The 14,864-nt window shown below is 44.4% G+C and overlaps 1 protein-coding gene across 1 annotated transcript in view; it reads right to left on the bottom strand.

The window, feature by feature from the left end:
- Positions 1-14,864, bottom strand: part of atrip (ATR interacting protein) — a 117,339-nt gene that overhangs the window by 31,267 nt on the left and 71,208 nt on the right. Inside the window, exons 8-10 of the mRNA XM_083661634.1 lie at positions 10,022-10,124; positions 4,308-4,469; positions 4,000-4,210 (exon numbers count right to left, since the gene is read on the bottom strand). Coding sequence (XP_083517760.1) covers positions 4,000-4,210; positions 4,308-4,469; positions 10,022-10,124 — 476 coding nt within the window. The remainder of the gene's footprint in view (positions 1-3,999; positions 4,211-4,307; positions 4,470-10,021; positions 10,125-14,864) is intronic.

Below are 14,864 nucleotides of genomic sequence, written 5' to 3'. Positions count from 1 at the left end.
GCTGCTGTGAAATAAAAGTTTTATTTGATTTTGAATAGTAGTCTTTCTTGTGTTATTGCGCTTTTCAGAGGTTATTATGGTTAAGAAGTGCAGAAATAGGCATAGCAGGTATATAACCTATGTTTTACGATATAAAAATATCAGGCCCCTCCCCAGTTATAACCGCCCCCTAAGTCATTTCATCCTGGTGCCGGCCCTGCGTCATCTATAATGTATGCCAGGATAAAATACCTTGTGGGAGAAGCAATAGTAATCCTTGCAGCAGACAGTCGAGCAGGATGATTCATAAGCAACTCCTCATGATGTGTTCACATAGTTTCCTTATCGCTAGCTTGTTAGCATTAGCCGTGGTAATGTTACTTGGTTTTGCTAGTCTTTACTCTTATCTTGCTTATAACATCAGAGTGGCACGCACACCAAACAATGTAAACAATGGCTCTGGAAGTTAAATGTCCGTTGCTTTGATGAACCTTGAACTACCAAGACTGAAATGGAAAATTAAATGGATACAGTTAGGCTATTTCTCCGTTTGGGTCGGGTTGCCAGGTACAGCGATGGTTCCAGCACAAAGACTGCTCAAAAACCACCAAAATGCACACAAAACCGCCCAAGCAATGCAGGTCTATTGGAGACAATCTGGCAACACGGAGTCTGATGCGTGCTACCTAAAAGCGCATGGTTTTTGTTTACATGGTGATGAATGTAAATATTGAGGTAGGATCCTTTTGTTTACTGGGACTTTGATGGATGAAATGCATGTACAATGGAAACTTTTAGACATATAATACTGCTATAAAAGCTGATATGAAAAGGGGGCGACATAAAATACTGCTACAGCTTACCAGCTGCTATAAAAAAAAGAATAAAAATAAATGGCCTGACAAGTTAAATGAATATTATACGGAGTGGTTCCCCACACCCTCAGGGGTGAAACAAGGAGATTTTCTTTCCCCAACTCTCCGCTATTTTTATAAATTATTTAGCAAAGGAAATAAAACAGCTGGGAGTGGGGATAACATGTGGGGAAGTAAAAGTGAGCATCCTGCTTCATGCAGATGATATAATATTGATGGCAGAAAATGAAAACGACCTGCAAAAAATGTTAACTTGTGCTGATGGATGGTGTAAGAGATCTCACCTTTCTATTAATCCAAAAAAGACAGAGGTTATGGCGTGGTAGGAAAAGAAGTGAATATCAATTCTGCTTTGGCGATAATGTTATCGCCGATAACAAACTTGAATTCACAAACAAGTATAAATATCTTGGACTTTTCTTTGATGAACACGTCATTCTTATACGGGACATCAGTGTTGGCAGACTCGGCGAGTAGAGCTTTATGAGGCATCATTGGGAAAACTAAGATCATAAGAAATATGATCTATGCCACATATACCCAGTTATACCAGTCATGTGTCTGTCCTATCCTATCCTGGACTACTCCTCTGGAGTTTGGGGGTTCAGATACTTTAACAAAAGTGTAAGCGTGCACAATAGGGTAATCAGATATTTTCTAGGAGTCCTATTCACCTTATGTTCAGACCTTACAGTGGACCAAATTCTTCCGGGTCCACCTAACACTTCCGGCAGTCACGGCGCAAAATAAAAGAGTTGTTTTTGGAGCGGACAGTGAAGGGGTAAAATAAATAACCTAGCCTACTACTTTGAGCCGGTACACAGCAAGCAAGCGAGTATCCACTGTTAGCCAGGTCAGATAACGTTATCGTCGACAATGACGAGCACTTTCTTGTAAAACATACCTGGACTCCAACAAAGAAAGCTTCGGATAGTTTTCTCTCCTCCGAGGCAGCGCGAGCCATTAACGTCAATAAAGACCCGCAGGCGTTAACGTAATTCCCTGGAATGCGAGACTTAACGAGCCAGTTACATGGCGTTGCATTCTTAGACATTGCCGTTTGCTTTTATTTGGTATGTTACATACAATTGGCTAAATTATTAGTTAATTCAGAGTTAGATGATATTGGAGCAGCGCAGCCATTTTTTATTTTATTTTATTATTATTTTTAGCCGGAAGTCGTAGGACGGCCACAGAACCGGGTCAAATGGGCGTGGCTACATAAGGTGAATAACTGCTGTTAATGGTGACCTTGGATGGATACCGTGTGAAGTCAGGTGGAAACCTGTGGAATAGAATGCTTGACCTGCCAGATGACAGAATGACGAGCAGGATCTTCATGTGGGATCTCTCAATAGGAGGTCATTGGGCAATGGAAATGTTGGATCTTCTCCAGGAGCATGGGCTTGAGCATCTCTACATCCACAGGCGGAGGGTGGATGTGGGGATGTTCAAGGAACTTGCCATGATCAAATATAAAACTAAATGATTGGAAGAAATCAATGATAAACCGAAATTACGTACATATTGTCAGTTTAAATCTGTGTATGATTGTGAAAAATATGTTGTGTATGATCGATCTAAGAGCCAGCGATCTCTGTGTGCACAGTTTCACTCTGGAATATTACCACTACATGTTGAAGCAGAACGGTACATTGGAACAGAAGTAGATCAAAGACTATGTGGCTACTGTGAGCTAGGCGAAGTAGAGGATGAAACCCACTTTCTACTGTACTGTCCATTCTATGACGACCTAAGAAAAACACTCTTTGACAAAGTACCTTCACATGTAGGTCTGTCCCTGGATAGCAATATAGTTAAATGGTTATTTGACAATCCTATATTCGCAATATCTAATTATATCCATAAAGCCTGGAACAGAAGAAAACATGCAACTTACGCATAGTGGCATTGTAGATGGATCATACCAACTTGTTTTCATTCCTAAGCATTCTTAGCACATGATGTTTATATTGTACATTGCATCACCTTGACTCGCTGAAGACATCCAAGTCTCAGTCTTCTCTCCTTGTTCTTCTTTCTCTCTCTCTTTCTTTCTTGCCATCCTTCGCTCTCTATCTTGAATAGTTAGGCTACTAAACTGTTGTAGGTTTGACTGGAGTCAGTCGTATTTATACAGTTTGTTTTTATTTTGTGTCAGCGTGTTGGCACTGGAAAAAAGTTCTCTTTCAAATGTGTCTGAATAATCCCATAAGGCAGGGCTATTCAACTAAATTGTTCAGGGGGCCACATTGTCGTCCCCGAGCCATTATATGTACACTCGACACAACGCGCCACCACATTTTCGCAGCCACACTGGAACTATTATTAAGTAGGGGGGCCTGTAAGGAATGGCCCGCAAGGGCAGCGTCGAGATTCCTTGAGCGTCAGATGACCTTGAGCGTCAGGTGAATTCAAATAAAAAGGTTGATGATTGAACATCTAATCATTTGCATGATGTTTTATTCATGTTAAATGTCACTTTGAATGATTCAACTAATAATAATGTAGAAAAACAAAGATTTAAAATTTGGGACGGTTTAGATTTATTTTGGGATGGTTCCGGGACGATGGTGAAAAAAGTTAGTGTCAAGCTATGGACACACTACCGCCGTTGACTATGAATTGAGAGTGTGGGGGCATTGCAGAGCGCTGGATCCTGTGTGAATCCAGCCTTAGGATCCTCCAGTCAGAGCTGGTTAATCTGGCCTGGGAAAGGGAAATTTGAGGCCCCCTGCTGGAACTGCTACCTCGATGACCAGACTCCAGATAATCAGAATCAGAAAGACTTTAATGAGACTGAGTGTCTCCGAGGTGCTCTTTTAAGTGAGGCGTTAAATAGTGCAATGGCCACAGGCAGGACAGATTTCCTGTGCCTCTCTGTCTTGCATCTAGGTGGGATCAGCCTCTCACTGAACGTGCTCCTGTGTTTGACTAGCACGCCGTGGAGTGGGTAAGAGTCATTGCTCATGATGGAGCGTAGCCTGGAGGCTGAAGATGGATGGTTTGTGTTCTTAACCCATTGTGTTTCCTCGTTTCATTAGATTTCTGACTGAAATTCCTGTCTGGTGTAATTGGATGTGTGTTTACATGTGTTGGTCTTCTCAATAAAACCAGATAATCTTTATTTTATTATATGACTCACCTCGTGGCTGTGGGCCAGCAGCAGGTAGAGAAGCCTGAGAGCAGCCTTGCCCGTCTCCTCCACACTGAACCCGGCCTCCTCCAGCCCCCGGCCTAGAAAGGAGCTTGGATCAGGACTGGAGCCACCAGGGCTCTGAGAGTCGAGCGCCTGGCACAGCCGGGTCAGGTGGAAATCCAGCAGAGGCAGAAGGAGGACGGCTCCGGGACACGACCTACACACACATGCACACACTCTAACTTCCAGATGGGTTGACAGTATTCAGGAGTCTGCATTATGAGCAGTATCATCAGTACTAACTGAACCTATACCTGTTGCTCCTGGTCCCAGCAGCCTGGTCCTGGTCATCGTGCTGACTCAGCAGGTTGAGTCCGGTGACTGCCAGACTCTGGACCAGACTCTGGACCGGTCTCTGAGCAGATGTGGTTGTGTCACTGTGGAGCAGGAAGCCACAGCTGGAAGCTGCTGACAGACTGCAGAAGGAGACAACATGACAGAATAACATGACACAATAGTAAGGTATTTTCAGACGGTGAACGATTGTTAAGTAACTAGAAATGTTGCGCATGCTCAATTCCAATTCCTAGGCTAGCTCGCCCTCTGCGCGGGCTCCCATACGCAGCTCGGCCAAAAACACAGACAAGACCCATTTACTCCCTTTTATATGGATTATAAGGATTACGGCAGGTACAGAGGTGAGTAGGGAGGTGAGCAGGCAGGTAGGGAGGTGAGCAGGCAGGTAGGGAGGTGATGGGGCAGGTAGGGAGGTGACCGGGCAGGTATGGAGGTGGACCCGCTGAGAGCTCCGTTAACTTCATAGACAAATAGGCTTTTTTTTTAGAGTAATCGCGTTTTGTTTTTAATTTTGTTGCTTCGATTCGCTTTGTACAGTAAATACCTATTGTATATAACAGTGTTTTTATATAGTGTATATAGTAGCGTCTTTGCACTTTTTGCAAGAAAGAGCATAACAGAGGACTAAACTGCGGGACCATTGTTTTCGCTGCAGCCCCCCCCCCCCCCCCCCCCTCCCTACAATGGAGGACAACAGAGACACAGACAACACCGGCAAACACAAATACAACAGGAACGCGCTAATCAAGATCAGGAATGCATGGATCACCCCAACCGAGACTGGCAAGCTCCCGACCTCACTGAATTTCCTGAACTTATAAAACATCAACGGAAAAGAGGAAGGAGAGGAGGAATACTCACCCGCCTAAGGAGGCGCGCTAACAAGCCACCATTGCCCAGCGTCCTCCTAGCCAATGTACAATCTCTAGAGAATAAAATGTGCGAGCTAAGAGCGCGAGCACAATTCCAAAAAGACATAGCGCGCTGTAACGTTCTGTGTCTGACTGAAACCTGGCTCACACCTGATACAACGGACCATGCCATCACAATACCAGGTTTCAACGTCCACAGGGGAGACAGGGACGCAGAACGATCCGGTAAGACAAAAGGAGGAGGCGTTTGTCTAATGATAAATCAAAACTGGTGTGTGAACATCACTAACATTGGGAAGTACTGCTCAGCAGACCTGGAGTATGTCATGCTGCAGTGCGTACCGCACTACAGCCCGAGGGAATTCACATCAGTCACTGTTAGGGATGTTCATCAGTTATCGAAAATCGATAATTGATCGTTAAGGAATGGAATCGATCATGTGGAATTCTTATCGATTTTGTTATTACTTAAAAAAAAAAAATAATAATAATAATTGCGGACTAGGTTTGGGTGGAATTCGTTCCTCCTCGCCCCACTCCATTGCACAGCCGACTAACGTGAGGTGGAGCTTCATAAAGTCTCTAGTTTTCTGGCTGGGCACGGGCCTTTGTGCCAACAAAACTGTTTTAAACATGGGGAATTCACACCGGCATGCGCCGGGGACAGCAGAGTGTTGGAGAGGAGACACATTGAAATAAAGAGTTCATTGAGGAGAACACGTTGTCTTTCGTATTTTCTGCCATAGGCATTCATTTTGTAAAAAAAAATATATATATATATATATATATATATATATATATATATATATATATATATATATATATATATATTATTAATATGATCGATAATCGATAATTGATCGTTAATTTTCCCCGATTTTCGATTATGGAAATTTTTCAAAATGAACATCCCTAGTCACCGTCATTGGTGTGTACATACCTCCACAGGCAAATGTCACCATCACACTAAAGGAGCTGCAACGTGCGATTAGCGCACAAGAGGCAAAACAGCCAGAAATGGCTCTGGTAGTGGCTGGAGACTTTAACAGGGCAAACCTGAGAAGGAGAATGCCCACGCTTCACCAGCACATCCACTTCCACACTCGAGGCAAAAACACACTGGATCAATGTTACACAAACATCCGCCATTGTTACAAGGCCACACCCCGCCCCCCCTTCAGCAAATCGGACCACGCCTCCATCCTACTCATACGCAGGAATCAACAAAAACTCAAAAAACAGCCCCCAGCATTCCGAACCGCCCACTGCTGGTCAGACCAATCAGACGACATCCTGAGGGATTGCTTTGACCAAGTAGTATGGGAGGAGTTCAAGGCTGCAGGAGACCTGGGCCAATATGCAGAGACGGTGTCATGCTTCATAAAAAAATGCACAGAGGATATAGTCCCAACAAAAATAATCAAAATAATGCCAAATCAGAAGCCCTGGGTCAACAGTGATGTCCGGGCTGCCCTTCACGCCCGGACCACCGCCTTCAATTCTGGTACACCAGAACAATACAAGCAGGCACAATATGCCCTCCGAACCACAATAAAAAAAGCACGGAGAGATTATGGAAAGCAGCTGGAGTTGGACACTAACAACCCCAGACACCTGTGGAGTGGACTCCATGCTGCCACAGACTTTAAAGGGGTGAAACGGCAGAACCCCAGCACGTCACCCACTCTGCCGGACAAACTCAACGGGTTCTACGCTAGGTTCGACCCCTCTGCCAGAGCGCCCACCCCCCCAACCCTGCCCCTCCGCTCCCCCTCACCCCCCATCACCCCACAACCCCTCCTCCTCCCCCCCCCACCACCCCCCCTCCCCTCACCCCCCACTGCCCCACAACCTACCCTCCACTCCTATCTAACCCAGTGCCCTCCTCCCTATCCTCCCTCACCCACCCCTCAGTGCCCCTCCACCAACCCCCACCTACCCCCCACTCCTATCTAACCCAGTGCCCTCCATAGGAATAGATTGGAGGAACACTTTCAAGGCCACGCCGTTAACTCATTGAGTGCCAGCCACTTTTGGAGAACGGACGCTCCCAGTGCCAGAGTTTTCAGAGCGTTTTCAGTGATTTCTCGAGGCCCACAGAATATTGTGTGATATTACTATGTAAACACCGAACACGCACAAAGAACGAACTGGCTCTATTGTATCATCAGCAAAAAAAAGTTTATTGATACCATTTTCCGTTCTTTAGTTATGAGCCGGAGAAGATAGGTCGTTTTGAGCAAATACAGCCTTTTCAAATTATTAGATATTCCGCCTTTTGTGAAATGCAGCATTTCAAGCACATTCACTGAGTCTGAAGATAATATTTTCTGATGTAGTGACGTGGTGTGATGCCCTGCGTGCCCTGCGTGCCCCACCCCCCTCTCCCCCCCTCCCCTCCTCAGCTGCAAACTCCTCCCCACACTACACAGCCTCACGCACCCACTCTATTTTCGGAGTGCTCCGTTTGTGTGTGCCGGGCGGCTCCCAGCGCGATAGAGAAGAGCCAAACCGGACTGCTGAATGGTTTGGCGTCGGGTGCTGCTTTTCTGGTGGCTAATCGTGTGGAGAAACTATGCAGACAGACAGACAGAGGCAGAGGAGCTCAGTTGTGTGCGCGGATTGACTCATGTTCGCAGCCAACGTCAGCTCCAGACAGAGCAATCTATATGGCTCTGGCTGCAGCATGCATCGGTTTCTCTTTGATCACGGCTTTTTCCTCCTGTTTCTCAGGACCTGTCTCTAATCTGGAGAGCACTGTCGCCACCTAATGGGTTTGTGAAATAGGTTATAGACCTCCAATAGCTACAATATTTGTACAGGAGATGCAGAAGGCTTTGATCGACGTCCCACCGTCAAAAAACGCATTGGACGTCGAAAGACGTCCTTGGCACTCTACGTCACTATTTAATTGGACGTCGAAAGACTGCTGTTGTATTTTGGGTTTATGTTAGTTTGATTTTCATTAACACATTCACTGCCAGCCGTTTTTTCAATACTGTAGGTAGCTTCTGCCAAGGTTTTTTTTTGAGGATTCTGGCTCATCTTTCAAGAGCCGAGGATTCTTTTCTGCTAAGATTTTGTGAACACAAAATATCTCAAAAGAACTAATAGAATGTGTGCTTTCTCTGTCTAAAAGAGTTAGTTTGTAGAGTTAGTACCGTAGTTATGTAGGCATTAGCATTTGAATACAGCATGGTTTCAGCGTCTGAAAATTTAAGCTGAGATAAATGGCTTTTTGTGAAATTCGATAGAACAGTCACTTTAACCATTTATTTTTGGCATAAGACGTCAGACATCTAAACAATAATTTTGAACAGTAATTTCCTCCATAGCAGCAGGAAACCCCCCTCTGTGTGTGTTCTCCTCCCTCCGTGGCTGCAGCGGTACAAGCGAGGCTCTGCCTGTCTGTGCTGCCTGGCTGCTGGCGGCCGCTCTTTGGGCGAGTCTGCATGGGGCTCGTTCGTTTCGGTTGTGAGCTCAGCTGGAATTAAGCTGCGTGCGATTGTGGGCTTTCTGCCGGTGTTTCAAAGTGTGTTGCACCCATAATCTATTATGCAAATTTGCAATCCCCCACCGCCAGCTCCCAGCGCGAAAGCGAAAGCGTTTTCGCCAATCCATTTTACAGTATGAGAATGGTTTCCTCGCGCGTTCCCCTGCAGTTTTGGCTCGGCTTTTTCTAGTCTGGAGAGCACTGTCGCCACTTAGTGGGTCGGTGGAATGGGTTGTACACGTTCGGTGGCTCCCATATTTATATAGGAGATGTAAAAGGGTTAGATCAACGTCCCACCGTCAAATTTTTTTTTTTTTTTTTTTGGACGAGTTGACTCGCCATTGGCAGTCAACCGTTGGTTTCTGCTTGACGAGTTGACTCGCCAATGGCAGTGAACGTGTTAATTGCTTGTGTTTCCCTCCCCTGATTGTCTGAGTGATTGTGTGAGAGGGGTTCCAGGGGTGTATGTGTGAGTGTTAGTGGCATCAGGAGCAGTGATTGGTTGGAGGTGGGAAGGCCCAGCCTTCAAAAGAGAGCAGGCCACAGACGCTGGTGCGTGCAGGGCCATATCCCATTCTCCCCTGATCCCAACCAGCCACACTGGATCCTTGTTTTCTTTGTTAGTTTATAGTTTGTTGGAGCTGTAGGAGTAGGCTGCCATTTATGTTTAACCCCCTGTTTCTCCTGTTTTAGTAGCTAGGGAGGTAATATGATGCATTTGGTTTTCTTCTTATTTTGTTAGGTAAGATTTAATCCTCTAGTTAGTACCTTTTGGCTTTGGCCTACTCTGAAGCCAAACTCCAGCTTTAGTTTACTTTGATCTTCTGTCTTATTGAAAACCCCTGTTTATTTCTTATTTGTTTATCAATAAATGAATTGTTATTTCTTGCACCCAACCAACTTGTTTCTGGTGGCTGATTTTGAGATCTGGGGAGGATGGGCTCATTTTGTGTTATGTCCAGGTACCCCTAGACAGGGGGTAGAACACACGTACCGCGACACCCCTAGAAACATGTCATGTCGATTGGCAGACTAAAACGTCACGGTGCCTGTGTGGGGATGGTGTGTGTGTGTGTGTGTCTGTGCGCTCCTCCTCCTCTTTGTCTCACTCAAATTGTCTCACAAATTAAGCGAGTAATACAACTTTATTTAATTTTCGTTTAATTATTGAAACGGGCCCGAACCTGGCCCGGCCCCGGCAGCTCGGAGCTATTAATAAAAAAAAGCCCGGCCCCAGCCCGTATTGGCCAGACCCGAAGGGCCCGCGAGGGTACCCTCAGGCTTGCAGCTCTCTAGTTCACCTCACCTGCTGAAGTGGCTGTCAGCAGGGCTCATGGCAAGCAGGTGGCAGAGGCCCAGACTGCTGGGAGACAGAGGCTGCTGCAGCAACACGGCCAGCAGGGCGCCACCTGGTGGACAGAGCAGCAAAAACACTGGTTAGAGAGACACATGGTGGACAGTCCAGCAACAACTAGGGATGGGTATCGAGCATCGGTATTATTTGGTACCGGTGGTTGGTACCAGGAGTATTGATAACGTCCTGGACGTTCGGTGCTGCTATCGGTATTTCTTTTTTTTTTTACTGTCCCTAACGATGACGAAGCGGAACCAGGCGTTTGATGTTGCGTGTTTACACTCCTGTCCACATGGTGGACAGACCAGCAACAACACAGGTTAGAAAAACACCTGGTGGACAGACCACCAACACCACCAGGTTAGAGAGCAGACCAGCAACAACACAGGTTAGAGACCATCCTGTAACTGAATGTGTGAATAAGAAATCATACTAATAACCATTTATTTTCTAGCTCTGATGAATAAGGAACGTGAGCCACCTTTTTCATCTCATCCTTGTTCAGCCTGCTGCCATTTGTCTTTACTCAGACACTTCACATACATTTTTTCAGTAAGCGGATTGGTTGATTCTCTCTGTCAAACGACCGTAGACCCTGCCACTTTAAGACCACCATAGCAATTTGCTAGCGGTGTCCTAGCAACCAGTTGTTTGCACTGTGATGTCAGCGGAAGAGTGCATAGTTCCAGAAATTGGGGGAAGCGAGATGTGTTTTCTTGTCTTTCCTTCCCTTCTCATCTTGTGTGACTGTTTACAGTGCTGTCACCAAGAGTTTACAGAGTAAGTTTACCTCTTGACTGTATTCTTGGCTGTGTGTTGTTGCATTGTGACCCATTGTGCTAATGATTTACCTTACTAAAGACATCTGCTATTGTTGGGTTATTCAGGCAAGACAACTGTCTCACGCCGATATCAACAAGTTTCCTACATAATAGCACCCTTGGTAAAGTGGAGCAAGGTTATGTTCTTTCAGTTCATGTGACAACCTTGAAGTGTGTAGTTCTTTCTTTCTGGATCCCCTAATCTAAAGTGTAAACCATTCATCACACATAAATGTGTGATGAATGGTTTACATTTATTTAATGATGATACAAGGGGGTAGCTCTGTTTGTCAAAACTGAAGCCAATGCGGAAGTGTCCTCTTTGCCTGTAGGGGGCGACCCATTGGTTTGTGGACTTCTATTTTGAAGCCTCAGTAAACACTTTCCTAATGAGTTTATGTCTCAATCGCTAGTTTCAGACTATGCTGTAGACAGTTACAGACTATGTTTTGGGCCGTGACTGACAGGTCGCTTGTCCATTGATCAGAGAGCTCACCGATCACGGACCAATAGCAGGCTGTGCTCTGTGGGAAACCGCTGGTCTCATGTCGAGATCCAAGATGGCAATGGCCAAAATGCCCTATGTGAGGCGTCAATACCGAAGTCCATAAACCAATGGGTCGTCCACTGCAGGCCATTCGAAAGAATGGAGGTTTAAGTGCACTTCCGCATTGGCTTCAATTTTGACAGAGCTACCCCCTTGTATGTAACACATTTTTGTTAGATTAGGGGATGCAGAAAGCCTTGTAAAATAATTGTAAATGATTTATGCATCATTTATTACAGGTGAGGAACACTTAATTTACTAAAAGTTTATAGACGACTTAAACATAACGTGTATTAGTAATGTACAAATGTATATTAATGTTTAAATAAATTATTAGTCAATCATTAACTAAAGGTTTATAAATGACTTACGACTTAACGTTATTATAAAGTGTTACCTAATTGGTTCTTTGCTCACGAGACGTGACAGCCCTGTTCACCTCACAATCATGGGTGTGTTTTTAGGGGCTAAGCAAATACAGGCACGTGTTACTGTTTTTGTGTTTTATCTGATTTCATTAAAGGGGGACTTACCACCTAGATATGTAACAAAACGGCGTGCTGCTTGATTTGAAAAAACCTATGGGAAAAACCAAGAAATTGCGTGTCCTCGTCTCACTAATACTCTTTGGCTGTGCTCAGCTCAGGATTTTTTTCCGGAAATCGACGCCATGACAGTTTCCCTGCAGTTTCCCCAAAACATCACAAGACAAAGTTATGAGAGCTCCAAAATCTTTATAAATATCAACAACTAGCCAATGCTGGTGGCCTGTATGGAAACAGCGTTGCTCAAAATGGTTGAAAGTTATATCAATTTTGTCATTCAGTGGTGAACTAGAAATTCACTTTATTGGCTCCCATTTGTGTGTATGTGGCTTGTCTAACTTACATTAAAATAGCCAGTGACGCGAGGCTGGTTACCGCAGCACAGCACAATAGGACAAACCCCCGCTCTGGGGTAACACAATGCGAGATTTCTCCCCGTTATGCCCTTGTCCAACTTGCCATTTAGACCGCCATGAAGTCCTTTTTTAATTTTCGTTTCTCCCCTTTTCGTGGTTCTTGTCAAAAGTTGTGCAAAAGTTTTCCTCTTGAGCGCAGAGCTGCAGCGGTGCGCAGAGCGTTCTCCCCCTCCCTCCTCCCAGACCCCGGCTGGCGAAACAGCCTCCTGCATGGGGCGCTCTGTAACCCCCACGGAGCAACAACAAACACAGACAGAAATAGCTGGTGTGCGATCTTTCTGCACAATCAGTGTCTAAGATTGGGTACAGGTTTGCGTTAATCCCGCATCCGTTTGCGAAGGTGCGACTGGACAGGACGCTTTTCACAGACAGGGGCACAGCATCAGTGAGGCTGCAGGAGCGGAGTAGCCTATAAGCCGGAGCGAGGTGAGTGTCACTTCACCATGCCTTCTCCGAGTCCTCCCGGTCGAAAGTGAAGCAGGAAGATACATTTTAGGCTGTAGGCTGCTTTAGTTTGGTTTCCCTCTTTTTTGTTTCTGTTTGACATCTGCTAGATTAGGTGCATGAGTGAAAAAGGGGCACAGAAGAGTCCTCCTCTCTCTTCTCTCTGCACAGTCGAGGTGGTTGAGTGGTTCTCAATGTGGGGTCCGGTGACCACCAGTGGTCCTTGAGAGGATTCCGGCATTCTCTGTTGTCTCTCAACCTAATATATATGGAATTCTGGACAAAATCATATCTAGGCTACATACAAAAAAAACAAAAACAGATTTGCATCTGAGAGACCAAATCTCATCATATGGGGGTCCATTGCCACAATGTGAACTACTGTAAATTAGGGCTCCTTAGTATGAAAAAGGTTGGGAATGATTTACAGCAACACAATGCCATTTCCTTTCTTTTATGATTATAGTGGCGTTTATTGATAGTATTGTGTTACATAGGAGTTGGTAGGAAAATAACAGGCGATTGTAATCAATTAACAGGTTATTAACAGGTCAAGTGACACAAACAGCTAATGAGCTGTGTGTATTGTAGCACCATATTGGTAGGAAAATGCTTGTGACATCATGGGAATAGGCTTGGAGTTGTGAGGAGCCGGGAAAGGGTACAGGGGGAGTAGGGGAGTAACTATCTTGAAATCCCAGTCTTTGGTTCATCGTGACGTCACGACGTATCAAATCTCCCATTCATTTGAGGGCAAAAAAAAGCAGTGTTCAACCCATAGAGGGCACTTATGCCAGTTATGCGGCTGAAAATGATACAAATGGTACAATGGCAACAGTTTGGTCTCAAATGTGGAAATTTTGAACAGAATTCTTCACACACCACCCCCAAAGTCATATATATTGGTTAAAAGCTGACAAAAAGTGTTTTGGGGGTAAGTTACACTTTAAGTGTTTTTTGTCCTTGAAGTTGTTCGGTAGGATCCTTACTAAATATGAAAAGAAGACTAACCCTCTATTAACTTTTTCCTTAGATAATCTATGATAGTGACACTCAACTTGCGGCCCCCGATAGGGTGCCGCATTTTCTAATTCACAATTAAAACTAGGGATGTCACAATATATCGTCCCACAAAATATCGCGATATCAAAACGTGACAATATGTTATCGTTGAGATGTAATCTCATATCGCGAGAAAAAGAAGCTGAACATGGTAGCACTGATCTGCATCTGATTGCATGCTCGCTCTCCTTTTCATTGCTTTGTTTGAACAGACGAGGGACGTTACAGACACGGAGGATGAAAATGGTGAAATTACTCAAATTAGCGTGGAGGATGCCCCCTCAACTTACAAATCGATCGCAAAAAAATATTGTTAAAATATCGTATCGTAATCGTGAACCCAATATCGTGTATCGTATCATGAACTGAGTGCATCGTGACACCCCTAATTAAAACTAATGTTAAATAAAGTTTGACTGAGGTCCAGCTAAATTGACAAACATGGCTGTCTGCTCACAGCCCAAGCACTTACAGTGTACAGTATGTACTTAACTAACTTAAATTTACCTAACTATCCTGTGTGCACAAAATTGTGAGACTAAACTCCGGCTGACAAAACCTACAATCCGCTACAGAAAAATGTATATATATATTTTCAATATTTTATTTAAAAATTTTCAGAACATGAACAGACAAGTCAAACGAACACACTCAGACACAGGAAAAGAAAAGAAAAATCATACATATGTTATTGACATTCAATATTACGATTATATTACCAGTAGGCATGGGTCGATTTCCGGTTTTACCGGTTCGGTTCGGTGTACTAGCCCAAACCGATTTGATCACATGCGAACCGAAAAAACCTAAAAAAAAATTTTTTTTTTTTTTTTTTGCCAGTCCATTCTGATTGCACTATTGTTCGTATTAGCCTCTTCTCAAGTTGCACTAGTATGCAAAAGTCTTATTTTGTTTATTATGTTGATGTTTGAAGAAAAGTTAAGCTGAATAGTTATGAGA

The sequence above is a fragment of the Poromitra crassiceps genome (assembly GCF_964638095.1).
Source record: "Poromitra crassiceps genome assembly, chromosome: 27".
In the NCBI taxonomy this organism is placed as follows: domain Eukaryota; kingdom Metazoa; phylum Chordata; class Actinopteri; order Beryciformes; family Melamphaidae; genus Poromitra; species Poromitra crassiceps.
The sequence above is the reverse complement of the archived record's forward strand: the minus strand, read 5'-3'. Positions and strand labels throughout refer to the sequence as shown.